The sequence below is a fragment of the Ornithodoros turicata genome, chromosome 4 (genome assembly GCF_037126465.1).
Source record: "Ornithodoros turicata isolate Travis chromosome 4, ASM3712646v1, whole genome shotgun sequence".
NCBI classification, from domain to species: domain Eukaryota; kingdom Metazoa; phylum Arthropoda; class Arachnida; order Ixodida; family Argasidae; genus Ornithodoros; species Ornithodoros turicata.
In genome coordinates, this window is record NC_088204.1 from 64,913,582 (window position 1) to 64,937,734 (window position 24,153).

The following is a 24,153-nucleotide window of genomic DNA, read 5'->3' on the forward strand; positions in this document are numbered from 1 at the left end:
GATGACTAACGGTATCGTTCCATCATATACTTACACGCTTTTTCGGAATATCTCGCCTTGCCATCTCCCAATAACTTGCTGTGCTAAGACAGACACGGATCGACAACAACAAAATAAAAGCAGATTTATAGAAACCATCCTGTCACACGCGTGATGACGAGACATCGCAAATGCCCTTCCAGCTTTCGCCCCTTATTATCTTATCGTCTCTAGTGCTGTTGATAAGCCTTTGTGTGGGAAAGGGGCAATGCATGCTACAAGCCCTCGTATACGTTTGCACTTCACTTGTCTACAAGGCACAGTGCGTTCGAGGAAGCTGCTACAGTTGCTGTAGTATGGCGTTCGACAGGTCAGTTACAGTGCTTCCGATGCTTCATCTGCCGAAATTGCCCTGTTCAGATTTTACGGTTCAGACACAGCAGGGGACCGAAATACCATGTGAAGTACCAGGTTCGATTCAGTATTTGTCCACGAAGTCGTGCAACTTCTTGAGGATCATGACCACAGACGGAACCACACGCCTAGCTTACGTTGCGTCTTGTCCGCAACACCAGGCAACGGAATCTGTGTTACCACAGGCTTGTCCAGAAGAGCAGAGCAGATGCATGCGGCCTTTGCACCCTGGAGCGAACGGTCCCGTTGGAGCACTTCGGAGCTTGAGGCCCTTGAAGCCTCAAGCAACACCCACGGCTCAAAATCCGTCAGGAAATGCAGAAGAGTATACAACGAACCTGTCTGCGGTGCACCAGATCAGGACTAAACGTAACCACGTAAGCGATGGTTGGCAGTACAAAGGCGCTCTTCCCAGGAAGTACATTGCTTGCAAGAAAATTTTTGCGGCAGCTATATGTCCACAAGTTTCCCAACATGCGACTCTTCAGGACCATCATAAGCTAACTCCAGATCAGGCAGTTCAAGTGTCCCGACCTCTTGCAAAAAGAACTAGGCCGGTAAAATTACTCGAGAAGCAGAATTCTGAAGTTTCAGCTTCAACGACTGCCAGTGTAGTTCAAGTACCAGAAGAATCAGAGGGCGTAGAGGATAGAGCGCTTATAGCTGCTAAACGGTACCGGCGTAATGAAGCTCTGATGAGTGTGATTTTGAACAGTGTCAGGGTCACACCGTCTTCTACCAGTCAACAAAGCTGTCCGCAACGGAAGGCAGAAGACCTAACGAAATCCTTGGACACACTTGAGGACGATGTGGACCGGATGCGAGACAAGTTTCAGATCAGGATGCAGGCCATCAAAGAAGCAGATGAATTATTCGACTACAAACTGCGGAGGTTTCGACAGCTAGAGGCTTTCATAAAGTCTGATGAGTTTCAGCGCTCCGTTATAGCATGTGAGCAGAAGCTGCTGAAGCAAAGAGCCTGCAAGTCAACGGAATTGCGATGACGTTACTTTGGAAAGGCATTCACTTCGTGTCAGTGCTTACCAACAAGAAAATCACATTTCGTGCCGGTATTCCGCTGGCATCGTTGCAATCATACGTGCGTTTTCGACTATTTTGTAAATTAATTTGTTTCCTGGCGCCACCACTTGTGCTGAAGTCGCGAAAATGGATAGCGCATGTAGCGCCATCTGTGCCAATTGGAAGTCACTTTTTGTGTGCTTTTTTTCGTTGTAGGTGGCGGCAGTGTTCTTTGTGTATTATTGTGTGCCTCATTTGCGGAGCAAAAGAGGAGTGCTTTTCTAATCTATTTCAGTTATGATGCCTCAAGGTATTTATATTAACGTTTCTCGCTGATACTATTCCGTTTTGAAAAGTTTGACATGCACGCAATTAAGTGATACGGGGATCCTGAAGCGATGAAGTGAACTGTGTAGGCCTAATCAGACTTTTAGTTCGCGGCGATGTTTTTTGTCACGTTTTTGCGATGCGAGAAAGCGTCGCAGCTTTCATTTAAGGAGCCGAAAACTTAACGTGTTCTAATATCATTGTACGTAACGCTTGTATTTTCGTCCGGGCTTTGGACTACACGAAATAAAAAAGGTTGTGTGTGTTCGGTGTGTTTGTCGAGCACATGTGATTGCCCCGGGCCGGCTACCTAGGCCTATCTTGACGTGGGTTCATTCCAGAGACAATGGCTTCCGGACACTCTCGATAACATTTCTGCGGCTTGCAGTCCTTTGGAAGGTCATCTCATGTTAGCTGGCTTGGGTCCCTTGAATTCTCGTCTTTTTCCCGACTCCTGTATGGTGAATGCGTGTACGTCTGCGCGCCTTGGCCGGGGCGGGCAAAGCCGCCCATTTTGCCAGCGTAAAAAGAGGCTTTGAACTCGCGTATTGCGACATTGTTTTCGCTCTGGGACACATATATAGCTCCCGCTTCGTTGAAGCCCAAGGTGGGAATTGCGGCAACGCAATCGAAACGTTGCCGTCAACGGCTCGCATTTGGGCGCCAATTTTTTTCTTTTTTTTTTCCCCCTTCGTTCGACCACGACCTACTTTAGACGGCATATCTCGGCAGATTACAAATTCTCTCGTTGCATCCTGATGTGCTACGAAGTCGTAGGAGCGGTGCACGGTATTGTTGGCGTAACATTTGAGAAAATGCCACGCCGGGACGATTTGAGATTCGAAAGAAAAGGTTACGGTAGTCTTCGAAAATGGACGAAATACATACACACGACGTAGTTCGCACGTGTAGGAGATATGGAGGACAGAGCGAACCTTGTCACGCTGGAACTGTCTTTTTCATTGCTTCCGAATTTTATTTCAAATGTTATCCCCATTCATATGTTACAGGCATGATAAAATTTATTGTGAAAAATAGTTATTGTAAAGCATTGTGCCCAAATCGGAATTGTAAGACATCTAAATGACAGGTAATTATTTTACGATACTTCACAGTGACTTTATTGTTGCTTCATTCCCCCCTGTTCCTCCTTGTGATGTGTCATACAGTTTCTCTTCATGATCCTGCAGATTATGGCTGAAGAATATATTTCAAAGGCAGTATACTTAACTTTAATATCAACACAATACATACGAGCACAAAATCACATACGAGCAGCAAAGTTTTCAGTTTTCAGACCTGAAAATGTGAGCTAGTTTGTCGCACAAACATAAATCGAAAAACGTGAATTAACAATATTTCAATGCTCCAAGCCGCTCTATATGCACCCCGGAGTGTTTAGAACAACCTGCGTAATTTTCTTGCTTGCCAGTTGATTGGTTTATGGGCAATTAATTAACTCATTTTGTCTTTAATTTGACTACAGGCAGGAGTTTGCAAGATGGCAACTGCGAGTGCTGTTCGTAGGGTGTCCAACATAATAGGAATGACACAGGAAGACATGCAACTTATCAGCAACCCTTACGTTGTCGGTGCTGCCAGGTCCGCTGACTCGCTCAACAAGCAGGTGAGACGGTTTGGATTTAAAAAAAGCAAGCACTTTTGCTTCCCTGGTGGCTAAAAAGGGGGCACCAGTGTCAAATATGCTCCTGTTTTAAATCTGCATGGCAGTATGCTTTCGGTCGGTAAGAATGCTGCCCCGGCATGTCCTAATGTGCAGCACGACGATGTTGTTTTTTCAACCAAAATCAATGAGTAAGGCCAGAGAACATTGCATATTTTTATGTGTTGATTCAAAAAGTAGGGAAACATATTGCTTTTCAACACCCTGTGGTTAAGATGGGCAACAGAGGCGAAAAAGACAACAGAACAGAAATGAGATAATATAATGGAATACCAGTAGAAGGAAAATGGCAAGTGTCAAAAATGATAAATATGTAGGATTGTAGGGGATGCAGATTACAGTAAGAAGTCCAGGAAGGCATCCTGAGTGCAGTTCACTATTAAAGTGCTGCTGAAACATGAAAGGTAACCACGTTATCGCGGGGTGTCTACCAACCTGAAAAACCGGGAATTGTCAGGTAATTTGCCAAAAAAGCAGCTGGGCCCCTCCGTTGTCCTCGACTCTCCTGATCTGGTTTTGGAGCAATGTTTTATGACGGAGGAAGGAAGTGAATGCTTTTCTGTTTCCATGACGACGTAGGCAGTTGTCAAAGAGGGAGCCGGCCGGAGAAGAGCTTTCGGTATGGTGACCCTCTGGTACTTCGGCCAAGCGTGCATGGATGAAAATGTCACTCCCCGTTTGTCTGGCGACATTTCTCTGTAGTGTTCGGCGCCACCATCATCAATGGCTTGAAAAAAAAACTTTCACTTATGACAACCCAACAGTTCAAGAATCGCTGTTCGAATGAGGGATATGGGACTTCGCTTGTCAGATCTATAGAGTACAACGTATGGAGCAGAGTTTTGTGCGTTGTATATGGTTTCTCAACCGCTTTAAGAGCAGTGTTCCACAAAGTGAACATAGTCTTATACAGAGGGGGAAAAGGCAATAAACAAAGCAACAAAATAAAAGCAAAAATGAAACGGGGGCTATATATTGCTATGCTTTTACAAGCCAGCAACATGACATCTCTCGATACCCATGTACTCTTGCAAACAATAGCACGAACATGGTCAGCAATTTGACAGCAACCTGAAATGTCGTTTCTGTGTTCCTTTACAAGTGTTGTGCGTGTGTGATGTATGATAACATGCGTGCTCCATTTCTTTCTCAAAGGTGGGAAGCGGCATTCGTAAGTCTGTCTTGGAGTCGCGCATAGAGTTTGAAGAAGACAATAGCCGTGATCGGCAGTGGTTGGACAATGTTCAGGGAAAGTACATCCAACTTAACCCAGGAAGGAATGGTAAGAACAGGACTGTGAACGGCTGTTCCCGTTCATATTCACATTTTGCCGTTTTTATGTCTGTTCATGATGAAAATTGGTACCACATTGTATTAGCTGGCTCCATGTTGCCCATATTTTTTTTCTAAATTCTGGGCTAAGTCTCGGGTGAGGGAAAACGTATTGAGAACGAGCGAGAATGAACTGTATTCGAGAAGTAAAGAAGTTGAGAGCAATCATGAAGTGCAACTTCTGTTGTTATACCCCTGTCACATATGCCTCATGTTTTTGTGTTTGCTGTCTTTTTAAATGGGGGCCTAGTCAGGTTTTATTTCAGGTGCTTGTAAAATATGGTTAACTAGTGTAGAGATTAAAAAAGGAAAAAGATCTCGCAGTTCAGATCAACACGAGGTGTCAGGCAGCTGCGCCAAATTGCAGTGCTTGCCATTCTGTGGTGCCCGTATTGAATTTGCACTTAGCACTTTTGGATTGTTTTTACGGGGTCTAACTAACTTGGCATAGTGCCAATTAAGCCACCAGTATGCCAACCAATGGAGCACTGTACATTCAGCACGGTTGTTCCACATCTTGTGTTAGTATTTAAAATGCAAGATGCTCCATCTTACTTTCCACGCGAAAATCTGCTTTACCACCCGAAGTAAGCCCGACTTTACCCGGTGTGAGGCTCCTGAAATGAAACCTGACTTTCAAAAAACAAAGCCCGTTAACACAATGTCCTACGTGCATGGTGCAGTTGTCTCCTGCAGGCTTGAATATGTGAAGGTTTCGGTTTGTACACTTTTCAGACAGGACTGTGGCCAATGGAGCTGTAAAATTGACGGAGAGGTCTTCAGGTTTGCCGGTGGAGAATGGCGTCAAAAATGGCATCTCACCCGTGCGGTCTCGTACTAGCTCTCCCCAGAAGCAAGGTATGTCCGTTTAGTTGTCAAAGCCAATCCAAAACAAACCGTTTAAATGCTTCACTTGATAGGTAGTACATATTTATCGATATTGTGTGGCTCGGGTGTCTTTGATGTTCTGGACATTAATGACTCTACAGAGAAGAGTGTCAACATGGTGGTGCAACCTCTGCCACAACATTAACCTCTTGTTAACCTCCCCCTAGCACTTGCCTGGATAACTCGTTTTCTTGCTTTCCCAAATTCTGTTGTCTGTCTCTGTTGTGTATCCGTATCGCTTTGTGGCCACTCGAACTTTCATCTCTACATGTACATACACTGTTAAAACAGAACTTCACCACATAGCACACACCTAGCCAACCGTCATTCTGAATGGTATCATTCTGTGTCATGATTCGTTCAAAACAGAGGGAGGAGCCTACCTGGATCAAGCATAATGTGTCCCAGATAGGTGCCTCCCCCCATTTTCAGCAAATAAGGACACTGAATGATACCATGAAGCTGTGTGACATCACACTGGCATGGGAGAACAGCGATAGAAATCGTGGAGGGAACCAGGGAACATGTCAGGACAACTTCTGGCAAGATTACACGTCACCATTCCGCAAGTTGGCTTCACCTAACGCCTGTGTGCTTTAGGAGAAGCTCGCTTCAGAACACTGTCGCGCGACGCGCGGGTGAAAGCACGTGCTGGGAATTTGAGCGGCATTGGCCAAATACGGAGACCCAAAGGCGTTACCACCAACCTCTTTCACTGACAGTATTGGAAATTGAACAGTCGCTGTTTATTTTCTTGTCTCAAGTTCTATTTTGGTTTAATTCTTTTAGTACGAATTTCGGATGTTACGAATTTTTTCTGCTAGCACGTGAGATTCGTATCATCGAGATTCTATTGTATCGGCGAAAATCGCTGCGAGGTTACGCGCACGGGACAGCGTCCAACATCGTTATACAAGTACTCGGAGCCGTGGTCTCCATCGCTGTACGCCGGTCAGTTCCCTGTAGAAACAATGTATATTTTAATGGTAAAATCATGAACCATCGTTTTACGAGGGAGATCGTTATATGCGATATCGTTATCCGCGGGTTTTACTGTACATCATCAACATGAATCTAGGGTGCTCTTGCAAGGATTAAGTCAAGTGATTTTTTACACAACTTTCGCTTATCTTGTGGTTGGGAAGAGGGACCAGCATGTTTCAAAGATGCGAAAAATAAATGCTGTATTTAATCCCACAAGGAACTGGAACACATCTTGAGGCGGTTAACATTAAATCTGCATTACGTGGCTTTACTGAAAACCTTTGCTGGATGTGCAGGTACAGCCGAAGACGGCATCCCTCGTCCACGGGTTCGACTGCACCCGGCGGGAGCCGTAACCCTGGAATGGCGCAAGATGCGGCGGATAGGGGTTGGCCTCCTCAACGCCGGAAACACGTGCTTTCTCAACTCTGTGCTTCAGTGTCTGAGCTACTGTCCACCGTTGGCCAACTACCTCCTCGATGAGGACAACCACATCGCCAAGTGTGAGTGGTCAAATTGATATTGCGTTGCATGTGAGCCAACGCTGGCGTATGCGTAGAGCATTGTGTATTGGGGGGGCCAAACCCCGTAAAAGCCATTTTTGCTCTCCCGTTTTCAGCATCATCACTTCGGATACCCCCCCCCCCCCCCCCCCACGTGCACACACACACACACACACACAAACCTTAAAACAAAGTGTCAAAGTGTAAATGCAGCCACCAGTACAGGTGCTGGGGAATACGATGCACTGCACATTCATAGGGCCCTCAGTTTTCGGGTAAAACCCGATAAAGCCCGTTTTTACCCCCCGATTTACATCAACATAGTTAAACCGGGCTTTGTGAAAGTGCAAACCAAGGACTTGAGCCGCACACGTGTGAACTACGGCAATCGCGCGACCGCTCCCAACTTGCTCCCGACCGCGCCGCATCTTGCTGGTGAAGTAAACAAAAGGTGTCAGGTTTGGATTTGTGGACGCTTGCATGCAGGTCCGATTTCTAGCGTGAAAAATGTTCCTTTGGTAGGCGTCACCATTTGAAAGTTGGCTTCACCTAACACTTCCGTGTATTGAGGTCAAGCCCACATCAATGAATGCTTAGTGTTGCTTGAAGTACAAGAAAGATGACTGGTCTCGTCGACGTCCACGGAAGGCACAAACGGTACAAAAATCCAACACTGAAGTTTTCAACTTATTTAATGACACAAGCTTTCATGTAGCAGACTACATTTCTTCAGGTGTGACACCACAGGTCCAGCAGACAAGCTTTCCACAACTGCCAGCCGGACTTTCCCTAAAGTGTATTCCGTGTGGGCAGCCAGCAGATACACAGTGAAAGCTAATGAACAGCAAAATTACGTGTTTGCTTGGCTACGTGCCTAACAAAAAATAATTTTTTCAATTTCAATTTGTTTATTTTTAAGGGGCCTGTGAATAGCGCCTGGATAACAGCGCACACTACAGTGATTTTAAATGGCTTATGGCTCGCATTGTACACTGAGTGCATATTTTTAAGTCCTCTTCTGTTGTTATTAGTCGGAGAAGTGTGTTTTGCCTGTTCCTCTTCGTGGTTTGTCCGTGTGCAATGATGGCTCCTTGGAGAGATGCTGACCAATGACTCACTGTGGTGATCTGCTGAAGGATGCATACTCTCAAAGCCATAATCATATTTGTCGCTGTATGTGAAGCCCTAAATTGCTGCTGTTATTACAGCATATTGTGTGTGCACTCTTTCTGTTGTACAGCTCTTGTATGTCTGTATGGTACTCGAGCTAAGAACAAGTGTGCCATATTATGGTTGCAAGTTTTCCAAGGTTGTCAGACTTTTCAGTAGCTGGCAATCACTTCACACTGCATACATTTTTTATTATTGTGTAATACATTTCTGGTGCCTCTTTTAGTCATTATGGTGCACAAGTGCTATGTGTGCTGCTAAGTGCTATCTGTCATTTGAACAGGTTTGTAGGTGATGCAGTTGCATCACCTACAATCCTGTTCAAATGACAGATGTTCTTACAGACGTTTCAGTGAAGGCAACCTTCCCAGGCAAAAGTCTGGTTTCACTCTAAAGAGGCCATCTTCGATTTGGTGTGCAAATTCGGGGAAGAAACGGGTTAAACGTAAAACTTCAGGCTGTGGTCATCCTTTGCATCACCGTTTGTAGCAAACCAATACAGTTCGCTTGAGTAACTGAGCCCGATTTCTTCCTGAATTTAGCATACTGGAAGTTTTTCCACCCGAATTTGCATGAATTTAGGGCCCATGTTGATTCCCCCATATTTTTACCCACCCGTCCCCCCGCCCCCGAATTGGGAAAAAGGTATTTCCCGAAAACTTCAGGCTCTAAGAATGACAGCAATGCTCTAAACTGCAAACTTCTATTATCCAGAACTTGTTGTCATCATCTGCTTCTTCTGTTGGAAAGTCACAGTCACCAGTATTGTTCTTCAGTGCATGAACATAGAACACGGGTAACTATCACAGGTTGCTAAATTAACTGGATCAGTGGGTCACTTTACACACACAGACCTCTTTGCATCCTGATTTGACCATGGTGGTTGATTCCAGTTATACGAGCATCAAGGTGTGAATCAGTGAGCCTTCGGTTTGCTGCATTATATTTTTCTCAGTCTTTCTTGGGAGAAACTGGAGATGCAGAGCATTGAGCATTGGGAAACTTTCTTGGGAAGGACCTGTGCTTGAACGTATGGCAGCTTCTGGTTGTGAGGAAACTGCTGTATCATCATTACTCTTAACTTATCTCCTACAGGCAAGTCGCGGATGACGTTCTGCATGATGTGCGAGCTGCAGCGACACGTGAAGAGGGCCCTTGAAAGCAGCACTACTAACCCCATCCGGCCGGCGGTAATTGTAGAGAATTTACGGAGTGAGTTTTTCATCCTCGTGCACTCCTGATGTTCTACTTCCATTACTGAACCGTTTCCGGCTCTTTCCAGACATAGCAAAGCAGTTTCGGCACGGCAGCCAAGAGGACGCCCATGAGTTCCTGCGTTACGTCGTGGATCATCTGACGCGGTCGTGCATCAACACGTACTCTGGAAGCATTCCGTAAGTCTACCATAGCCGTTCGTGTGATGCCAGGAATGTCTTGTAGTGTCGATGTGGAAACGTGACATTGTTTTCCCTAGTTTGGACCGTGTGAGCAAGGAGACGACTGTCATTCACGAAATTTTTGGTGGCTACCACAGAAGCCAAGGTATGAACTGTTTTATTAGGGAAGATTTCTGTGGTGTCGTGTGCAAAAGCATATCTTCAGTAAGCTCAGCTTTGAGTGCCGTAAAACCAGTCTGTGTTGAATATTGGCTTATGATTGTCCAATTCTCTTTTGCAGTGACGTGTCTAGAGTGCAAGCACACTAGCAACACTTACGACTTGTTCATGGATTTCATTTTGGATATCAAGGTTGGCAAATGTTAATTATTTCCTAACATGTTTTGCATTCAGAAGCTATGTTAATTGATTCCTAAATAATTGTCTCTGGTCTCTCTCTGGTGGAAGAGCAACATAGTAAATCTGTATACGGAGTTTATTTTGCAGTCTTTATAATTTGCAAACTTGGACGGGTGCACGTTTGGGAAATACTTTGCGGGACTTCACTTTTGCAGTACAGTAAAACCCTCTTGATTCGGATCTTACGGGACCCACGGAAATGTGCGAATGTCGAATAATTGAATGGACCACATAGGAAGAGGTGTGCATGTCATTGTGAAGACACTTTTATTTAAGAACGGAAGTGTCTGGGTAGTTTGCTGTTGCAAGCTCATTTGCTGCATTAGTTGTCTTTGGATTGCGGCTAGGTGCGCCACCGCACTTTCACTACCAGAAGGGTTCAAGCAGAAATCATCCAAAAAACACAGTCTTCTCAGCTGACGGAAGGACGCTGTCCACAATTTCATCTTTGGGCAATCGGCCAGCAACAACAGGAGCAGCATCGTCAGTTGTGACATCGTCCGAAGTTGCACAGATGAATGCAGGAAACCACAGAAATGCCTGTTATCCTCTTTGGCAATAGTGTCCATTGTGCCCCCCAATGCAGAGTTCTACGATGACGTGAAACCGCAATTACGAAAGTATCTGCGTTTTCTTCGGACTTGCCACGGCTGCTTTGCGTGCAGCACACAAACAACAGAGAGGGACGCACGGTCGCTTGGCGGATGCTTGTAGGGAGAGAGATGTCACAGTGCTGATAACCACAGAGATGCGAGCGCGTCTATTCTTAGTTGTAGGGAAGCGCCACACTTTGCCTTACTTGTCCATCTGATCGTTCGGGCCCACTCTGTTTATGGAGGTTTGTCGCAATGTCCTACTGTCCGAATTATGCGGTAGGCACATGGCTGCTTCCTTAACGTTTTGGAACATTATAACCCGCATTGCTGCTGCACCATAACAACCCTTTCCACCACCATCATCGGCACTGCTTCCGAATTTACGAGTCTTTCTTGCCGTAGACTGATGTAGCAGGCTCCTATCTTGACTGCGCGAGTAGTCCAAATTATCTCCCAATTAGCCAAATCTCTGGTGGTTGGATTATCTGGGTTTTATTGTACGTTGATCCTGCACCATGGAGTTCCTTGCGGTATCACTCCGCAAGACTTCAATTTTTTGCGGGAAAATGGCACTCGCTAAAATGATTATTCGTACGGTAGCATTTCAGGCATTAGGTGCAGTGTGCAGCACCCACGTAAAATAGCATTGTCTCTACGAAGACTAGATTCGTGTTCGACCTCTCTCCCCGAGTTATACCACACCAATGGGTGTGACAGCAAAAGGTATATTTGTCCTTGTGGGAAGGCTTATGTATGGTTTTACTGTATGTACACTGCAGGCACAAATCGTGCGCATAGGAAACTGTGCGCAGTATTGAACAGTATATTTTTCTTGTCTGCCCCTTGCGGCTGCTACAGTTGGTCTATACCGTAAACAAATTGACGGATGCACAGTCTGTTGCGTGACTTGAGAAGAAAACATCCACTCCCAAACACAGGGTGCCCAATCGCTAACGCAAGCCCTGGAAAAGTCAGTGGAGCCGGAGATCCTGTCGGGCGACAACGCATACGAGTGCCCGCGTTGCCGCAAGAAAGTCAGGGCCCAGAAGAGGTTCACCGTCCATAGGCCACCCAAGGTTGCCACCATACAGTTTAAGAGGTGAGATGACGGGGCTCACTTGTCACACACTTGCGCTTGAACGACCTGCTTCTTTGTGTCAGGTTTGACTCCATGGGCCACAAAGTAACGAGACAGATGACTTACTGCGACAAGCTGGATCTCCGACCCTACATGTCGGATAGACAGGTATGTCTCTTTCCATACGTTGTCTCCAGATGGAGCTCGCGTCGGCTCGTTTGCCCATCTGTTCTTGCCTGTCGTGTGATAGATGTGTGGGAGAGGTGAACTGCTCCGGTCCCAGTTGCATGCTTTTGTTCTAGAGCAGTGGTCCTCAACGATGGATGTGTCGGGGGGTGGGGACTCTTTGTGGACTGGCAAAAGTGACGCCATTACCGGGTGGATAACAGCTACGATGGGATAAATGAGTGCAATGTCAAAAGCCTATAATTGCCAATGTGAACTGGGCCTTTCTAATGCAGGAGAGACACAAGACAGAAGATGCATCAAATTTTTTTGTGTTCTTGGAAGTGATATGTGTAAACTGGTCTGTCAAGATTCAGTGGCCACTGCTGGCGGTCAGAATACGCGATGCAGAGGGGGCTGTAGCTCAGGAAGAAAGTGTGCATATCACCAAGGAGGCGAAGGGGGTGGATACTTCGCTGAAAAAAGGTTGCAGCTTTGGCGGGCTGGTAACTCATAAGCAAAATTAATAAAACCTTCATTGCGGGGACAAAGACAAGGACATACACAATCCACAGACTCCTCTCAGACACCAGAAATGTGTCTGTAGATCCCCATTTGAGAACCACTGCTCTAGAGCACAAGACCACGTCCACGCTATGAATGGTGTCGCAGCGGAGAGTTTGTGGAATTTGTGTTTGTTTGAGCTGTGATATTCAGCTACATCTTGATGAAATATTCCCTAGGGAGCACCACTGATGTACCGTCTCTTTGGCGTCCTGGTGCATTTCGGCCACACGTGTAATTCTGGCCACTACCTGTGCTACGTCAAGAACTCCAATGACAGCTGGTACTTGATGAATGACCAGCAGGTATATTTTGACTACCAACTTTCCATATAACCTTCATTGGAGGGATCTTTGACTGTAGCAGCGAGCGCTGTGTCGTACAGTGTTTTTTGCCAGGCCAAGTGCATGCTCATGTGCCGGGTCTCTGCAGACAAGCGCCTCACATGGCTTAAGAACTCTGTTCTACGTGATGTGGAATTATTTATTTTGTGCTTTTGGCTCTTTTTTCACTGTATTTTTTCTTTTTTTTACAGGTGCATGAAGTAGGATTGCAAAAGGTTTTGAACCAAGAGAATGCTTACCTCCTGTTTTATGTACGGCACATGCCCAGGGAAAATGTGGTGAAGGTATGTTCATTTTTAGGTTTAGCACATTGATTTCTCCGATTGAGCTTGGGATGACCTGTAGCATTTCTCGCAGAAGTCTGCCCCTTTGACGTTGTCCAACTCTCCTTCTGTGGAGCCTGTACGCAACGGCCACATCGGTAAGATAAGTTCACTGGAGATATGCTTCAGTGGCTTTGTCCACATTGGTGGTAGCACAGATCTGACACTCGCCTCTTCACCCCCAGAACCCTCGTGGAAGAAAAATCTGTTCCAAAAGTCGTCCTCTGCGCCCTCCTCGACGCCTTCCTCTCCGTCCCTCACAAACGGCCCCAGTACAGCCCCTGCACCGCAGAAGCCGGCCACCCCTCTCCCGCTCAACAGATCAAAAATATCGTTCGGCATTCGCCAGCCCTCTGACAGCCCCGCTGCCTCTGCCGCCCACGGTACGCCCGTGAAGCGTCCCGCACCCGTGGTGACGACCCCGGTCAAACGTCCCGCACTGGGCTCCACCGAAGGATTCACGCCGTCAAAGTCTCGTCTGGTTCCCTACACTAGCAACTCCTCGGATACGGACGACGACAGGAAGACGTCGAGTGCCGCGACACCCCAACAGGTAGATGGCGCCGAATCTCCCAAGGTGAAGATAGGGGTGTCTATGTGGAACGTTTCGGCCGTGAAGCCACCCGCAGCTAGCTGCCAGCCGCCGGCAGGGTGGAACGTCACGAGTACGAAGGAGGGCGGGGACCCCGTGAGGTCCGAGGAAGCGGGGTCGGGCGACGACAGGGTACCTTCGGAGTCCCACAACGGCACCGTGGAGAAGCGGCCCTTTCTGGCATCGCCTGCGGTGGAGCGGGTGCGACAGGGCGGCGGCGGCGACGGCTCTGCTCCCGTTTCCACTCCCGCCTCCGGGGATCAGGAAGACGGTGTTGCTGGCACTGCGTCGGGCTGTGACACGCTGCCTGCACCCGGCGTCTCCAGGGTGCCGCTGCAGGGTGCTCCTTCACACTGGGATGAGAACGGAGGAGGAAGCAGATGGCAGGGAAAGGGAAACTTGAACGGAGAAAATGGGGGAGGAGAGCCGTGGGTGGAGAAGGAGCCCACGTGGGGCCCCGAACGGCAGGGAAATGGGGAGTGTAGTTTTGAGTCGGGTATGTATTTGGGACTGTCTTGCCTTGGAACAAGTGGGAGCTTATGTTCTTTCTCCTTGGTTCTCTTTGTCAGGTGGGGAAGGAAACGAGGAGGAAACAAGAAGGTCACGTGGGGAACGTTTTGAAAAATACATACGCGAGGGTGGGAATTCCTTTGGCCAGTCCTCACACGCAGGTACGTATTTGACATCCAATAAAATCTATATCGCACATCCCGTGGATGTGCCTGGCCACTTTTATGTTTGGTGACTTTTATGGCCACTGGCTGTCTTTCGTTTTAGAACTGTCTTTCGCATTTACCGGTTACAACGCACATGTGAAGTGCTCGTTTACCAAGTTAGCATCGGTCATGGTTTTGGCTGCGTGGCAGCACCGCTTACAGAAATCGCTGAGCTCACCGTGTGGGTGTTCTAAACTGAGGCCGGCGGAGCACAACGAGAGGAAGAAATCATAAATTGTGTCTTCAGGTTCCATTTCTTGTTCATTATGGTTGTGCTCATTTGTTCAACTCACGCGAGTTGGAGTCGTGACGAATTAGAGTCATCGACTATGGCCACCTGGCATCAAGAGGAGACTCACTAGGAGTCAACTCTCAAGCACCTCTAGTGTTGAATACTCGAATTTTAGAACGGGAGTCACTGCCACGGGCATGAAGTCGGCAGAGCTGCGCCGCAGCATTTTTCACCCTCCACTCAACTGTCGAGTTACGTCAGTCCAGTAAACAGGTACAACTGATGACGAACAAGAATCTCCTCAGTGCTTGGTTTGTTTAGCAGGCGCTGCGTCGAGTGACAGTGCTTTTTCTTTCAGCTTTGTGTGCCTCTGAGACACGATCTGTTCCCTAACACGGTCGACTGACTTCTTAGCAGAGTTGATGGATAGCCCCACCGCTCTACTATCGGTATAGCTTCTGGTTCAGAAGCAGGGGTTGTGTTATCCTTTGCCTTCTCGTTGATTTTGATGTCCTGGCGTTCATGTATACAAAACTTCTTTTGGTGACCTATTATCGCAGAAACCAACCTGGTATCTCCTCATGCCGCCTTAACGGAGCTGCGCTACGTCCTAGCCTCTAATGCGCAGTCTGGCTCGATGGAGCCTCTCCGATTCGTACAGTCACAAATCATGGTCGTGCGAGAGAATGCCGATTCGGGTAGAAATTGGGCAAAGCGCGAACACCTCAGACCCTAGTTATATATTTGGCCTAGTGTTTTTATGGTTTAAAAAAATGAGAGGTAAAATGTGGTTTATTTCAGGAGCCACAAAACCGGGTTAAATCTGGCAATATCGGATAGAAAATAAAAAATATTACATTTTAGGTTAACACAAGATGCAGAACAGCTGTGCTGAATGCAGGCGATGTCCAGTGCCTGTATCGACGGCTGAATTGGAACTTGATTGGATTGGCACGCGAGGAGGATGCAAATCGTGGGGTAAAAACTGGGTTTTACCGGGTTGAATCCTAAAACACAAGGCCCTATAGTTAGAGCCAGAAGTTTTCGGGAAATTTTTTTTTTTAATTCGGGGGGGTAAAAATCGGGTAAATAAACATGTGCACTAAATTCATGTGAATTCGGGTGGAAAAACTTCCAGTGTGCTAAATTCAGGGAGAAATCGGGCTCAGTTACTCAGACTAACTGTAGTGGTTTGGTACAAATGGTGATGTAACTGCATCTGCTACGAAACAATTAAGTTAGTGCCTTCCTACAGTCGTCCCAGTGAGGGCAGTTTGTCGGGTAAAAATCGGGCTTCACCCTAAGGAGGCAACCTTCAATTCGGGAAAGAATCGGGTAAAACCCTAAAACTTCAGGCTCTACCTATAGTCAGTGACAACTTAAGTCCTACAATTAGAACCGTCCACTCATCCGTGGAAGGCTCGTGCGATTGGCTACCAGCCTTTGCACAACGCCCCCGCTTCCCGATGTAGTGCCGTCTCTCTCTCCCCCCCCCAGTCCCCACTTGGCCATGCCACACTACATTCGCGCGTGCGGAGCAATCCTTGTGTGGGGGCGGGGTCAAGTGTGTCATTGTTGTTACTGACTATAGTTATTAGTAGAGCCTGAAGTTCTTGGGACATTTTTTCTTCTAAATTTGGAGGGTAAAAATCTTGTAAATAAACATGTGCATTAAATTCATGCGAATTCGGGTGAAAAAACTTCCACTATGCTAAATGCGGGGAGAAATCGGGCTCTCATGATTTTAATACAAATGGTGATGTAGCTGCATTTACTGTGAAGTAAGTAGGTTAGTGCATTCCTACATCCCAGTGAGTGCAATTTGCCGGGTAAAAATAGAGTTTCTGTCTAAAGAGGCAACTTTCAATTCCGGGTGCAAAATCGGGGTAAAACCCTAAAACTTCAGGCTCTAGTTTTTGAAGGGGCAATAAACAGGTATACGAGGAGCAAAATAATTTCATATTTAGATATCGTGCGCTACGTTCTTTCATTGGGCATAATAATTGGATAATACTTGTCAACCTGTTTTGTGCCCCTTTAACCATACCTGGCTTATTATTGCACAAGGATGCACACACAGATATAAATTTTTAATGTGCTTCCTACAGAGGGGGTGGGAGAGTTTTTTTTTTAGCTAGACTGCTATTGCGACCACCTGAACTTATCAAAACTTTTTCTTTCTTTCTTTATGTGTTATGCAGGTGGCTTCAGAGACAACTACATGCACCACAGAGGCTTCCATGATGGCCGTGGTGGTGGAAGGATCTCAAAGCGACCGAATTTCCGTTGGAAGTCGGGTTCACAGTATAGAAACCACGACAAGCTGAGGAAGATGGGATTCTTGGTCAAAAATGATGGGTACCAGTCAAGGGTAGGTACATCCTATTTTTATTACTTTGGTACATTTACAGTAGTGTTGTAGGTTACAAATCCACAATTTAATATAAATCTGGACATATGGATAAACATGAAAGGCACACAGACTTGTTGCATGTGCACGTTGACTGTCCGTGTTGCCCAATTATACCCGGATCTACCCCCCGCCCTTTTAGAATGGCTAACAATTGGGGTTTAACCTGATATCTACTGGTCAGTCTGCCAAACGCGTAAGTTTGGAAAAGCTTGACAGTCTTTGGGTGCATACTGACGTCGTCGTTTCCAATACACTCAGCGTCAATGATGGACAACAAAACAAAACACGATACAAACAGCAGGCATGACGAATGAAGAATCACAACAAAGTCGAGATGTCTTCAGCAAGGCTCTAAAACTAGTCCGAGATCTGCAGAGAGCCACAGTGGCTGAACAGTGTTGTCACAGTGAGACGCTTCTGAAGTGCCATGGCTAGTTGAAGTTAAATCCGGTATCCGGTACGAGTGTCGCACGGGGAACATCTTAGGAGAGAAGGTATTGGGGCTTTTCGCCCTCGCACGAATGTGCAGGTGAAAACACCGTAAGCAGACAGAGTGACGTTAGGGAACAATTTCTTCTACGAAACATGATGGGATGTAGAGTGGCAAGAACAAGTGTGGGTGCTTTCCTTTTCTTCTGCCATGAGTTGAAATAACACTGTCAGTAATGCCGTCGCAAGAGGGTGTCCACCCTTGCACAGGTCACATGGGGACTTCCCCGAGTTTTCCGGCAGACTTTCCAGGAGAATGTCTGCACAGTTCCCCCTGAAGTCTCCCCAGGATGCATACTGACCCCCTCTGTCCCCCCACTCCTTCCTGCTGTCCTCTCCACCTGTATGTGTATGTATGCTGCTTATAGCCACGGTTGCTTTGCATCACTGCCACAGATTTTTTTTTTTTTTTAATTGCTCGCCGAAGGTTGGTCTCAGTCTCCTCACCACAGCTGAAGGGCAGACTTCCAACATTGGATTAAGGGCAGTGAAGCTCTCGCTAGGAGAGATATGAAATATGCCCACTGGGGTGCATTAGCACATGCTAGAAAGGGACTGTCTTGTGAGCAGACAATATTTAACGAAAGACTTTCGTCAACAGGACGATGGACGATACGGCAATTCCAGCAATCCGTTCCAGGAGGCACACAACTTCCGAAACAGCGGCCGTCACGGCGGAGGAGGTGGCGGAGGCTACAGGCAGGCACGTATCATCTCCCGATAGTGTAGCCTTTCTTTCTGGGGTACATATTATTGATAGCGAACCTTGCAAACACCATTACAGGACTCAAAGTCCCGCTACCACAAGCAGAACTTCAACAACCACCGCAGGGGTGGAGGGCATCGCTACCAGCGGCAGATGAACCGCAATCACTACTCAAACTGGACAGTGTAGTGACCTCCCCCGAGTCATTGCTTTCGAACCTTGCCGGAAAAGCGGTACACAACACACCTCCGAGCAGCGCTACATGCCGAACACGTGTAGACCGTACCCTGCCAACGTGGGACGCGCTCGTCCGGACGTCAGCCTGCTTGGGAACCCTGCCAAAGTGGGGGAAGCGTTTCCCCCCCGTCTGGCTCAATCGTGGATACCTGTGTGTGATGTGCGACAATGGGGAGCTGTACATAAGTGATGGCTGAGTGTCTGAATGCCGGGCGTTCACCGTACAGCCGAGATGGGACACCGCAGGCGGAACTGCCAACCCGTGCTGCCACCTTTTGATCTTGTACATAGAGTATCACTATTTTTCTTTCTTTCTTTTTTTTTTATGTGGGCTCTGCTATCGTAGCTGAAAGAGTTTGTATTCTTGCCCTCCCGAACGAGTGCCATGACACCACTGCAAGTTCTCACTTTGGCTGTAGTGCTCCTGAAGTGCTTCTAGTCGGAACATTGGATCAGTGACGTGTCCAGTGACGTTATGTGACCCGATGCACATTGTAAATAAGTTGGCGCCTTCAAGTGGGCTTTGTGCCAGGTTTTGCTACGGGAAGCGTTGTTTGTTGCACATATTTCATGTAAATATTATTCACACTGTGCACAGGGGTGTACACCTAGTTTTTTTTTTTGGGGGGGGGGGGGTACGTTCATACTTAATGTATTACGGGCTATTAGATGAGCAATTAAATTTTTAAAAAGGATCCTGTCGTAGGGCATGATTTTATGTGGTTACGCAGAGTTTCCAGCACCTACTGATCCGAGCACCTTTTCCAATTCTAGGTATGTATTAAATGTGGGGATCAATACGGGGACAAGAAAGGTAAGTTAATTAATTGCTGCTGGTTTGGCTTATAGCAGTATCTTTAAAATGTATGTGAAACAGTTAAGATGACTGGCAGGTGCGTTTAACAGCACGCGCTTCTTAACAAATGCGTTTCTTTCAATGCAACGGAGGCTAATGCAAGAAATCTTGCGTATCGGGTGCTTATCGCAAAATATTCGCTCAGTTGGCAACACTCTCGAACATGTTTGCGAAACGGAAACAACCAGGTAATTTCAAATCCCTCTTACGTTTCAGTGCAGTTTGGCCATGTGAGAGTGCATTACCGAAGTCGTGCAAAACGTGGTTGCAAAAGCGTTGCTACAAATACGCCAATTTTAGCCCACAACGTGCAGCCATATCGTCGTTGCTCGTGCATGAACATCTGTATTCATTGCGAGAAAACGAGGTAAGATTAGCCACGTAAACAATCGTGCATACATCACAAATGAATTGCCCAACCGTACATCCTTAGAACAGATAAAAAAATGTCAACATATTCCTTTTCTTTCAATGGCCGCTTTACAGCCATGCTCCGGTATTGTTCCGCGGGAACTATGTGAAATGCTGGTCGCATTCTATTTGAAAATAAAATTCAAAGTTATAAAGCTCATCTCAGCTCGAAATAAATATTTTGCGTCCTAGATTCATGTTATAACATGGCTTCCTAATTGGGAAAGTTTTCGGAAACCTTCCCATTCACGATTTCTGCGCGCATTGCTACACTCCAGGTAGCGATGCAAGTAATAAGCAGATGGTAGCCATTTTGGTTGTGAACAAAGCTATTGGTGATCTTTTTGGGATTAAATTTTCTTAAGTGCTCACTCTGCAGTTAATTCCAACCACGCATTACTATGCTTCAGCAACTTTTTTATGTGTATTCGTAGCCATGGCCGATAGAAGAAAACTCCAAGGTAAGGAATCGAGGTTGTCAAAACTGGAAGTCGTACTGCATGTATGTTGTCTACTGCTGTACACTATCGTTACGTGCCCATGCTAAGCCTAACGTTGTCCTATCAAAAACATGGAAATTTTCGTATTTTACGCACTATTCTTCCGGAATGGTAGGCAAAGTACACACTCGTGCCCATTTCTGTACCCTGTGACAGCTCTGTGGTCTCATACGTGTCTCTAATAACTCTCGGAACTTGGCTCAAAATCAGCTGGTCCCATTGCAGGGAGCGATGCTGCGAGAGCAAACCTAACCGCGATTGCAGCACATTTGAAGTACCAACTCGAATTCATTCGTGCTATTTGATCTTGCGAGTTCTGCATCACATCCGAAGAGAGGTGCTTGCACCCATCAATGCCGCTTAGCGCGACCTGACAGAACAAACTCTGCATGTGAGCTGCCTACGTTGATTCGTGAAAATCATGTTGTTGCATGTAAACGTAATGCAATGATGACCATTTTAGCTCTCGAATCGCGATGACAGACCAACCAGGTGACGACAAAAATTGCAGATGTGGTACTCGGCCCATGCGTATTGTAATGGTGAAGCCAAATTCGAACTACTTCGGCGGTTTTTGTTCCCTGGAGTAACCTCACGCAAACTTCCATATGAACTTTGAAAGCGCATCAAGCTCAACCAGCCACTCCGATCGCAACACCCGATGGGTCAATGAGTGTTTTGATCGCCATCGAGTTTCAAGCGTACGGAAGGGGCATAGGCTTTTGTAACGAATTAAATTGACGCGTATGATAAGCCTAACTCCGAAAGAGTACTGCACCAGATTTTACTCTCATTTCTGGAGGTCCCATTACGTAACGCAATCGGTTGTAAAATTACGTGCAGTTTAAGTGCTTTGTAGTGGTTCTGGTTTATCGTTTCGGAGACAGCGATCCAGCCGGAGGACCAATAACAATGCGGTTTGTTGACGTTGAGAGCACAGCTTGTTTTGGTTGATCTGCCATGCGACTGTATTGCGAGAACGAAATCGTGATAACAGATAAAGTCACGCCAAGCTTTGGAGCAGAAAGCGTATTGGGATAATCGCTTTGGAAAGCTCCACATCGATTTTAAAGTGGCAAGAATCCTCTGAAGGAAAGGAATGGGACAGGGATTGGATGGTTGTGTGTTGGGGTTGATTGTGTGTGTATCTGACAGTGTAGCAGACAGCCTGTAATGTGGGTGGATTGCTCCGGTTGAATGCATATCGATGTAGTGGATGGCACGGCAAATTTCTCGCCGAGGAACTGTGTCGACGACAGGGATTCACGTGTTGTAGTAGCTGCTTCAATATAAAATGAAGACAACTTTGCATCACCAACGAGCATTGCAGTGCTTATTTTTTTGCTGAAGGCCTCACCCAACTTTCAAAGCCGCGAAATACATGACCGAACAGGAAGCACAGAGGGGTCAGTACGCACACAAAAACCTGCCCAGTCTTGTTTCTGTTGACATCTATCACTGCTGCTTGTCCTTGAATATATTATTTTGAGATTGGCGCATACACGTTTGAGTGAGGTCATGTGTAATGGCACCAAAACCATTTTGCAACTGACTAGCCTTTTCATATGAGGTGTCGGTCCATCATTGCACATGTTTGGCTTAGCAGTTGCAGCATGCCATAATATGTGCGTGCATGAAATTGAAAGTGTAGCATGAGTCAGAGGCACATGCTTCATGACGTTGTGCTCACTGTGTACTTTTGTATTTGCGGTGGCAAGTAATGAAACAGACTGTTGCCTCTGCTTATCATGTTGCCACGTAGCAGGTAACTCCTGGGAAATGTGCGAATGTGTAAGCATCTAGCATTCTGTTTTTGTGAAGGATTTCAGTTTCAACTGCCATAAGAAATATCTATTTGGGTCATGTTTATTTTTGGCTAGGACTAGACATGTCATGGTCTATTGAAGTTTGCACTTTACTTATCAACTTTTTGTGACAGCTCACGAATTGTCATGTATAACAATGAAAAAATGGCTAAGAAGCAAGCGAGCTGGTGAAGATGATGCATAATGTCTTTCTCCTAGTCTCGGGGGTGGGTTTACATTACGGGTCATTTATAGTTCTGAGTAGCTGAGAAGGGGCAACGAATCTGTTGACTAAGCATCCTTCTCCCACGAGAACAATGGAAATCGTTCTAGCTAAAATGTCTTTCACTTTTGTAAATGTTTTTCAATAGCAGTCTTTAGTTCTAAAACTCCTAATCTTCCACTGCGAGTCACCTTTTTTTGTTTAGGGATATTCGCGAAGTGCCTTTCAATGTATCACTATTTCTTGGCAGTACTACACGGACGTGTGTGTGTACGCATTAGAATGACAAAAAAATCAACCTCGATTGAATGGTTTGATAGATTCATTTATTGTATACCAGCAAATGGGCTTCACAGTGCAACAAGACCACATCTGTTACATATCAAAAAGAAATCAGTCTAATAGCGTACAAGTATCAATCACTTTGTACGGCACAGCACTTCAGCCATTCACTGAAAGGTTGAAGAAAAACTTGAAGCCATTGGTTTGACAGAACGTGATTGGGAATTCCCCTGTACTAAACAGGCTGGTTAATATTAGTCGCTTTTTGTCTGCTATATACAAGCACCGATGCTGCAGGGTCAATAGCAATAGAAAGTGCTCGCAGCACAGAAAGGAATTATAATTACATTCAAATACGAGTAAAAACGGGCATACTACAGAAGCAGGAAATTAAAATAACATGCATACAGTTTGTTATGGTTATATATATGTTTTTGTGACTCCTTCGCAGTGCCTAAACCTTTGAAGTATGAATTACTCATTATTATTAATTCTACAAACTATCCCACCATCAAGCTCTGTTCATACATACAGACCAGTCATTTTATAGCGGTCATTACGAAAAATACGGAATCATGGTGCTGACTTGTATTAGTACAATCCAACGGATGTCTCGGATGAGTGACTGAGTGTCGTATCGTGCGTGAAATGTGCAAGAATTCTACCATGTAATCAGCATTTTGTGACCCCTACCTCCCCTGCAAACTACTTCACATTGTTGATCATTGACGTCATACGCTCCGACAAACTGGTCATGGCTCTGCTAGTCTAAATTCCTAGTGCCCATCCCCATGCTCAGCATATCACACATTAAAAGGTGCATACATGCTGTGCATATACATAGCAATCTTGCAACATTCTGTGTCTGATAATAGCCCTGGTTTATGGCCATGGCTTCTGTCTCCAAGCAGACATTTTGCATTTTGTACGCTCTTGCATTACGTTTTGAGCTAACAGGGTGTCAACATCCGGAAATCCATCTATGAAACCGATACCACTACGCTAGCACGTCAATCTAACGGGCTAAGTGTTTTTGTCCGAAAAGTGCTTAGGTATTCTAAACTAATTTTTAGAGCTCAGAGCTGCTTCTGCGCCCGCAGAAGCTCCTCCAGTCGTGATGTCACTCTCTAAGCGGAGTGAGAGTGCGGCACTCAGAGGAGCAAGGGTGCCGTCCAGGCGCCCCGGAGCTCTGAGATGGCATTCCATTTTCTCGGTTTTGCAGAGAGGATACTCTCGGCTGAGGATACTCTCAACATCCGTTGTTTGCTCTTGTCATGTATTCGTTTGATTTAATGACATTTCATCGTAATTTCATTTAATATTCCACTGAATGACAGTAAGTCTGCGCCACTCTTTCGTGTGGGAGTTTCGGTACCGTGGTCAGTGGTCCACGAGGAATGAGATGACACTGTGGTTTCAAAAAGGACTGTTCGTCCCTTTAAAGGGGTTGCGACGGGTCATCCTCAGGCTGTCCCAAAAAAACGTAAAAAACGGCGGTTTTCCACCGATGTGTACCTGTACTGA

The 24,153-nt window shown here is 46.1% G+C and overlaps 2 protein-coding genes across 7 annotated transcripts in view; both read left to right on the top strand.

The window, feature by feature from the left end:
- The first annotated feature begins 259 nt into the window (after nucleotides 1-259).
- On the top strand, nucleotides 260-19,188 carry LOC135391690 (ubiquitin carboxyl-terminal hydrolase 36-like). Its single transcript, XM_064622037.1, has 19 exons — nucleotides 260-1,723; nucleotides 3,227-3,367; nucleotides 4,580-4,706; nucleotides 5,492-5,614; nucleotides 6,925-7,131; nucleotides 9,397-9,513; nucleotides 9,584-9,695; nucleotides 9,776-9,843; nucleotides 9,979-10,049; nucleotides 11,632-11,792; nucleotides 11,855-11,939; nucleotides 12,680-12,805; nucleotides 13,036-13,128; nucleotides 13,202-13,265; nucleotides 13,353-14,255; nucleotides 14,329-14,430; nucleotides 16,909-17,078; nucleotides 18,211-18,312; nucleotides 18,394-19,188. Exons 2-19 carry the CDS (start codon nucleotides 3,242-3,244, stop codon nucleotides 18,502-18,504), a joined length of 2,868 nt encoding a protein of 955 aa, XP_064478107.1. The 5' UTR covers nucleotides 260-1,723; nucleotides 3,227-3,241; the 3' UTR covers nucleotides 18,505-19,188.
- A 915-nt stretch (nucleotides 19,189-20,103) lies between these two features.
- The window catches only part of LOC135391691 (CCR4-NOT transcription complex subunit 3-like), a 37,116-nt gene continuing 33,066 nt past the window's right edge, over nucleotides 20,104-24,153 (top strand). For 4 of the 6 annotated variants that reach the window (XM_064622038.1, XM_064622039.1, XM_064622042.1 and 1 more), the window contains exon 1: nucleotides 20,376-20,430. In XM_064622038.1, the coding sequence (XP_064478108.1) occupies nucleotides 20,391-20,430 (40 nt within the window). In that variant the 5' untranslated portion in view covers nucleotides 20,376-20,390. Of the gene's footprint in view, nucleotides 20,281-20,375; nucleotides 20,431-24,153 lie in introns of those variants that run through there. The other 2 variants (XM_064622040.1, XM_064622043.1) reach the window with 1 other exon arrangement.